This window comes from Oreochromis niloticus, unplaced genomic scaffold, assembly GCF_001858045.2.
Source record: "Oreochromis niloticus isolate F11D_XX unplaced genomic scaffold, O_niloticus_UMD_NMBU tig00000241_pilon, whole genome shotgun sequence".
Classification (NCBI taxonomy): domain Eukaryota; kingdom Metazoa; phylum Chordata; class Actinopteri; order Cichliformes; family Cichlidae; genus Oreochromis; species Oreochromis niloticus.
The window spans coordinates 26,833-34,005 of NW_020327099.1; the positions used below are offsets into that span (position 1 = coordinate 26,833).

A 7,173-nucleotide genomic window follows, 5' to 3' on the forward strand; every position below is an offset into this window, starting at 1 on the left:
GTGCTTCAGAATGGGGACATCAGTGCACAACCAGGTATGTCTTTAAGCTGGTAAATGACTATTTCTAAAGTAACAACCTGACAACAAAACTGATAATGTCATGTTTATGTTGTTTAGAGAGCTGAATGTTTTAACAGTATTTTAAAGCGGACATGGATTAAGAAATGGCTGACAACATTTGAGGTAAAGCAAATCTTTCACCTGTAAAACCTAATAACAAAGACTAGCCATCAAAATTGCGCTAAACATACGATGGATTAGTTTATCTGAAAACACTATGCTGGAATTTTTTTTTTTTTTTGTACATCTGTACCTTTTCACTGATGAAATGCTCACCTTCACAACTTATGTCTTTTTCAAAACCACATGCTTAGGCCATGATGGAGTCTGGGATCCTTGAACTGGACAATCCTGTGCACATGTAAGTCAATATTTTTAGACATGAAAAATGATCAAGCAGCAGTATGAAAGTATGTGGTCTAGGAATGCCTTTGTTTTTGAGTACTGATTAAAAATTAGCTTTTACATATTCTTCCTCAAAGAAGCAGATGAACATATTAACTTTTTAATTATCCTTTTCATAGCAACTGCTTGCAGTACTCACACTTGCCACTGCTTCAAAGAGACTTAAAAACGGAGCAAACAGTTTGGAACACCCATGACATCCGCAAGCAACGCAATGCACCAGGTCCATTTGGGAAACCCGACCTTCTGTTTACCTCACCACCTCCTGGTATGTCATTTGAAAGTCTGTGGGGTTTTTTTCTTTTTTTTCTTTTAACTTTCATTAGTTTACTTTTACTTTAATATAGCACTCTTCACAGGATAAAAACCACAAAGTGGCTTCACAATAATATAAAACAGACATAACAGCACAATCGAACATACAGAATAAATACAATCAAGGAAACATAATGATGTAGGGCAGAGCATTTCATGACCTGGGAGCCACCGTTCTGCAAGATCTATTGCCTCTGGTCTTCTGGTGGGACTACTAACAGCCATTGATTAGATGATCACAGGCTGGGAGAGGGAGTGTGGGGTTCTATAAGATCAGAAATGTAGGCAGGAGCTTCACGATTCGGAGCTTTGAAAGTCATTACTAAAATTTTAAAATGATTTTTCTAAAATATACTGGAATCCAGTGTAATGAGCGTAAAACTGTTATAATGTGCTTTCTTTTATTTGTCTTCCTAAGAAGCTTACTTCTGGTACAATCTGAGATTTCTGAATTTCTACTGTCAATACAAATATGGCTTCATATTGGCACCTTTAACTAAAATTAATCAAAATGTTTGAGTGATATTTACATCTTTCAGTTTCTGCAATAACATCTGTAAAAACTGACTGCTTATTATACAGGTTGTAGAACAGCTTTATGATTATTCATTTATTTTTAACATTCCAAAGTGAACATCTTTTCAATATTGTCTTTCATTCGCAGGATATGGCAATGTGCTGCACATAGTTGACCCAGACCTTTTAGACTACGCCAAGCAATTAATCTGTGAGGTGGAAGAGCCTTCACTGGTAGCAAACCAGGAATTCAGAGACATGTGCCAGAACATTTTAGAAAACAGCCAATTTCCCTGCACACCTGATGGTTGCCTTGCTGCATACCTCATGCTAGTCCAAGAGCTGACAACTGCCATGAACAGAAATGCAGTTCCTACACCTTCTACGTTTGCAGAGGCAAATGACATATACATCTTTCTGAAGAGACAGAGGATGGAAGGTGCACCAGTAAACATTTCCAATGACCAATAAATCATACAACATTGTTTGTTAACATTTATTTATCCTTGTTTACAATCAACAGGTAATTTGAAAACTGTCTGACCAACAAAATGTACAATAAAATGTTGAAAAACAATTGACAAGGTGCCATCTTTCATAATGATTCAGTGTTTCATTTAACACAACTTTTGTTAACCCTAATGTATAACATAATTAACATTGAAAGACTTTTGAACTGCAGACTGTAGCAACATTACCACTTGTAGCCATATCGGCTTGTAAGATCAAGGCCTGACTTGAGAAACTTAACAACATCAGATGCGGAAGGCCTTGAGTCTGGGTCATAGCTCACCAAACCACCAAGAAACTGTTTGTCACTGAGATGTGATAGGGCATGTGGTGGGGTTTTGGTGGCCATTAGTGCAGCCAGTTCTCTTTGTTTTTAACAGTCCACGGAGCGGACCCCGTCAGGATCTCCAGATATGTGGCTCCGAGGGACCACATGTCTGTCTGGAACGAGGCCTCTTCAAACATCAGTATGCATTCAGGAGCCATGTAAAGATATGTGCCACCAGCTGGACCAATAACCTGGGCAGTGAACTTACTCCCTTGACGAAGCATCACAGTGTCTCTTATGTTTGCCATGCCCAGTCTGTCAGGACTGCCTTCTTAGAAGGGTGGTGAACCTATAGGTATACACACGAGAACTTATCAGGTTGTCTTAAATCTCACAAATGTTATCAAAACTGTCATTCCAAAGACCACAGCTCATAATTGAAAAAAAAAAACCCCTCAAAGCTTTTAGCACCCAGATCACCCAACCACTGCAGATTTATTCTGAGATTGTTTATTATACCTAACATTGAAATTAACAGATTGGATAATGATCAAACACGGTTTTATAGTCCTGTTCTTTTTTTTATCCCCATTCCACTTAAGAAAGTGGTACAGACTAATAGAACAATAGAAAAATTCAGTTTGTAAAGCCTAAACTTATTACAACATGTTTGGGAATTTTGTAGGTGTGCAACAACCAACATATTAAAGAAACAATGTAAGGCTTCCTACTTAAAAAAAGTCCTTTATATGAATATACCAGAACAGTTCCTCGTTGAAATGTAGTGTTAATAGACTGAAGAGAATAAAGTTCAATAAAGAAAAATTCAGTATGGCTTATGTAGAAATGTTTAGCTTATTTTAGGCTTAGACATGTAGGAATGTTTAGTTTTTAGAGTTTAGAAATATGTTAACTTAGAATGTAGAATTATTGTAAAGACACTGACACTGCCCTCAATGTAATAAAGGCCTGATTGTGTCATGAACTTAGAAGTAGATTTTATGAGGCCCTCCCCCATTTGAGCTGTGAAACTAAGACAAAGAGGAGTTGATAAGTGGAAATTCCTCAGGGTATACTTAGGAGGGGGTTTCAACATTTGTGACTTGATAACGTGGTCTGGAACGGAGATGGGTTTTTATGACATCCGGGAAGTCACTACATTGAGACACACACCTGCAGTGCTTTACTTTACGCACCCACACCCACATGCACACTCACTCACGTGTATGAGTGAGTGTGCATGAGTGAGTGTATGTGCGCATACCTGTGTGTATACACAGGTATGCGCACATAGTCACTCACGAACACTCACGTAGTACGTGGGAGCGCGCACATGTAGGCATTCACGTGCTCGCACACACACAAACATGTAAACATGGTGATTAGTTTTATGGCACCTCGTAGAGGGTTAGAAGGGGGTCACTTATACAAAACTGCATGTAACGGACAAAGGAGTTGAGATCTGCAGAGGAAGTCCGGGTTCTGTACATCTCCTTCTATAAGCTATAATCAATAAGTGTGTATTAATAAAATATTGTAATTGACTACTCTGAGTCCGGTGTTTTTTCTGGAAGCCTGACGAATACACGAACTGTGGTGAAACTGCTTTTTGCAACACTTACCATGACATTTGCTGGCTTTATATCCTGGTGAATGATTCTCTGTGCATGGATGTACTCTACTGCCATGGATAAGTCCAGTGATATGAAACCGGCATCATCCCCTTCAAGCTATCAGACAATATATAATGGGACCTAAGACCAACAAAGTCAATGTTTGGAAGTGTCCATCAAAAATCCCTGATTGCAGTCTCTTGTGAAACTGTAAGCAGAGGTGAATGGTGTGTGTGAGCAAGGTGGCCAACAAATCTGACTCAGTTACACCAGTCCTGTCTGGAGGACTGGACCAAAATCCCTGAAAAATATTGTAAGAATATTGTAGAAGAAAACCTAAAATGTCTGAACTCATCCATGTAAAAAAAAGCAATTCTACCAAAATAGTAAAGAAGCTTATTATTAGAAAGTTAAGATTATTATTTTACTAAGTTCATACTTTTCTGGCATATGGCAATTAAAGATCATTTTTGTAATTCTAAATGGTTGAAAACATGAGAGAAAAAAATTAATCAGTCTTTTTATATGTTGTACGCAAAGATGGTTTCAAGTACATATTTAAAGAAATGCCAGCAATAAGAAGTTCTGTTTTAATATGATGGTATTAAGATTATTCACAAAATGTATTCAATATAAATTATGAGTATTGGTACCTTCACCAAGCAGCTGTCTGTGTGAAGCACTTGCTGCAGGGTTGCGCCATGAATGTATTCAGCTGCCAACAAAAAGCAGGACTCAGTGCGGGCAACTGCCATTAGTCTGACGATGTTGGGGTGAGACAGTCTCCTAATAAAAAAAAAAAAAATAGAGGCATTACAGCTTGAGGAACAATCGATTTTGAAAATGAAACAAAAATAAGTGTGTCAAAGTTCTTACAGTGAAACATTTATCTCATGATGAATGTCGCTGTCCTCCATCCCTTGTTGGCCACACACGATCCTTTTAACAGCTGCTGGAGTACCATGAAAAGAACCTCTATATACCTTGCCAAATGTCCCTTCTCCCAGTAGATTGTCCTCGCTGTATGTAATTAAAGCCTCTTCCACATATGGAACACGTGGAAGATACACTTGGGGATAAAAAACACAAAGTAACATACATTAACATACAGCTACTGCTAAACATTCTTCTATTAACTGCTGGATTAGTAATATCTAGGTTTACTCCAGGAACTTGAGTACCAAATAGTGAAGAATGAAAACCTTTATTTACAATTTTGTCTGATGATATGATGTTAGCCCTAAATGCGAAATAATGCTTACATGATGGCGACTTTGGAGTTGTGTTGAAGGACTCTGCAAAATCTATCAAAAGCTCACTATTTCCAGCACCTTCAGATAGCTCTTCAGCTCCCTCCATAGCTTCTTTTGCCTCAATAACTGCATGTGGTAACATGTCTTGGCTCACTGCTCCACCTGGACCTAGAGATGACCCTACATTTTCCTCCTTCCTTTGCTTGGACTGGCTTTTCTTTCTGACTCTCCCTGTTTCAAATTCACCTGAGCTGGATGTTTCTGGATGGAAATCCTATGAACACATTCAGCCAAGATATACTTTTTGCAGGGTGCACTGTGAAAATATCCACATTTATGACAATGATAAGAAATTAATTGGTCTGTTCAAAAAGAAGCCATGGTTTTACCTGTTCTGCAACATTTTGTCCTATGAGGGTTTCAGGAAGTTCATCTGCAGAATAAGATGCATATTACAAATGTGCAATGACCAAGATAGTAAACAAGTGTGTAAAGGTTGGAAATGTAATGCAAACAAAATAAGAAGTCAATTTTAATGATTTAGTTAGATGTCCAGGCATTCACCTAAACTGCAACTTTCATCACCACCCACTTTAGTTACAGGGTCTTCATCTGTAAAATAACACATTAATTGCAATATATCTGAATGCCCACCATAGTCCGTGTACCACAGGGGTGGGCAATTCCAGGCCCCGAGGGCCGGTGTCCCTGCAGGTTTTAGATCTCACCTTGGGTCAACACACCTGAATCACATGATTAGTTCGTTACCAGGCCTCTGGAGAACATCAGGACATGTTGAGGAGATAATTTAGCCATTTAAATCAGCTGTGTTGGTTCAAGGACACATGTAAAACCTGTAGGGACACCGGCCCTCGGTGTCCACCCCTGGTGTACCATGTTCAATCACACAATCAAAAATATTCAATTTGGTTTGGGCAGGCACACACCTGAGATGGAACTTTGATCATCCAAACACACGACCTCTGTACAAAAAGTAAAATTATTTCATACCATACAAAATCGAGTGCTAGACAGTAGTTAATAGCAATATTGATCACTTTATTACCCAGTTGTCTTCGCCCGATGTATAGTGTTCTTTTCCACAGATGTGTAATATCAGAAACAGTTCTGTATTCTTTGTGGAAATCCTCCTTACTCCACCTGGTCCCGTCAGAATGACAAAGAGTGAACTCACTCCCCTCAGTACGCTCTGGCCAGAAGCGTTCTTTGGCTATGGTAATTAAATCATCATAGGTTTCATGGCCTTGCAGGATGATTCGAGGTGGAGCTTCGTCCATTATTAACTTCTGGTACCGTCCACACCTTCTCGGAGTTCTTGGTTTCCACTCCATGGGAGCCATTCTGACCTAGCATCAAGGAGAAAAAGCAAAGTTTATGAAAAAATATGCCTTTTTAGACAGTTAATTATTAATATATTGCTGATAGTCATACACATAGCTTCACTTTTTAACTAACCTTCAATAATGATTTGCCATGGTCCAAACGTTTATCATTCAATGGAAATTGCCTTTTCTTTACTTGAGGCTGTAGTAGTTTCTTGGCTTTACCAAAGGCCTCTGCTGCACCTGTAATGGATGAAGTTGAAAGTTAATCAAACTGATCCGCAGAAAGTTCTATATTACAACTGATCTTAAAGCAAAATAATTGGGGTTTTCTTACTGAGAAATTCATTGCCACTTGTTGAAGGAGTGTCATCTGCAATATAAATAGGGCAGTGATGTGAAACATGTGCTTTATAGAATTCTACTACAATCACAGACTACTGCACACTGATCTGCTTTCAAAATGTATTGCATCTATAAATAAAGTGGTTAGTCAATCATAACCTGCTAAGCATATCATGTTATATAAAGGAGATTATTTTACATGTTGTTCAAAAGTATCAAAACCTACCTGATTTTTCTGCTACCAGGAGCTTTTTTCGTTGTTATCAAAGCCTTTTTGGGTAATCTCGCCTTCAAATAAAATTTTAGAAAGTAAGGAGTTATAGCTAGACTGTAGGAGCCAATCCTACATGAGTATCTAACTTTTAAATTGCAATGAAGAAATCCATCTTTTGTCAGTTTTTTTTAACTAGGGCACTCCGACAATATCACAAGTAATAACTATATACGTCTTTTAACATGCATATTAATTAGAAGAGGAATACCAAACAATGTTAAACCATTAAAGCACGATATTGTCAGGGTTGTTGGCAGTTAAAAAAGGAAAT

General features: G+C 38.2%; 2 protein-coding genes across 3 annotated transcripts; one reads left to right on the top strand and one right to left on the bottom strand.

The window, feature by feature from the left end:
• Positions 1 to 1,877, top strand: LOC109194231 (uncharacterized). Its single transcript, XM_019353604.2, has 5 exons — positions 1 to 34; positions 118 to 183; positions 375 to 421; positions 585 to 733; positions 1,445 to 1,877. Exons 1-5 carry the CDS (start codon positions 11 to 13, stop codon positions 1,765 to 1,767), a joined length of 609 nt encoding a protein of 202 aa, XP_019209149.1. The 5' UTR covers positions 1 to 10; the 3' UTR covers positions 1,768 to 1,877.
• Positions 1,585 to 6,904, bottom strand: LOC109197825 (interleukin-1 receptor-associated kinase-like 2). 2 transcript variants are annotated; one of them, XM_019353605.2, is made up of 12 exons: positions 6,855 to 6,904; positions 6,621 to 6,656; positions 6,417 to 6,526; positions 6,007 to 6,307; positions 5,888 to 5,923; positions 5,505 to 5,552; positions 5,330 to 5,373; positions 4,950 to 5,214; positions 4,564 to 4,756; positions 4,341 to 4,473; positions 3,697 to 3,804; positions 1,585 to 2,423 (listed from the first exon to the last, which is right to left on the bottom strand). In XM_019353605.2, the coding sequence occupies exons 4-12, from the start codon at positions 6,299 to 6,301 to the stop codon at positions 2,370 to 2,372; spliced, it is 1,176 nt and encodes a 391-aa protein (XP_019209150.1). In that variant the 5' UTR covers positions 6,302 to 6,307; positions 6,417 to 6,526; positions 6,621 to 6,656; positions 6,855 to 6,904; the 3' UTR covers positions 1,585 to 2,369. The 2 variants fall into 2 exon arrangements, with proteins under 2 accessions (XP_019209150.1, XP_025759971.1); XM_025904186.1 differs by lacking the exons at positions 5,505 to 5,552; positions 5,888 to 5,923.
• Positions 6,905 to 7,173: the final 269 nt, after the last annotated feature.

Excerpts from the sequence above, each read along its gene's own strand:
- LOC109197825 (XM_019353605.2), bottom strand. The coding sequence starts at position 6,301 with ATGGCTCCCATGGAGTGGAAACCAAGAACTCCGAGAAGGTGTGGACGG. Across the intron at positions 5,374-5,504 it reads TGATGAAAGTTGCAGTTTAG|ATGAACTTCCTGAAACCCTC; the intron begins GTGAATGCCTGG and ends CTTATTCTGCAG. Across the intron at positions 4,757-4,949 it reads AACTCCAAAGTCGCCATCAT|TGTATCTTCCACGTGTTCCA; the intron begins GTAAGCATTATT and ends TTTATCCCCAAG.
- LOC109194231 (XM_019353604.2), top strand. The coding sequence starts at position 11 with ATGGGGACATCAGTGCACAACCAG. Across the intron at positions 35-117 it reads GGACATCAGTGCACAACCAG|AGAGCTGAATGTTTTAACAG; the intron begins GTATGTCTTTAA and ends TATGTTGTTTAG. Across the intron at positions 422-584 it reads CTGGACAATCCTGTGCACAT|CAACTGCTTGCAGTACTCAC; the intron begins GTAAGTCAATAT and ends TCCTTTTCATAG.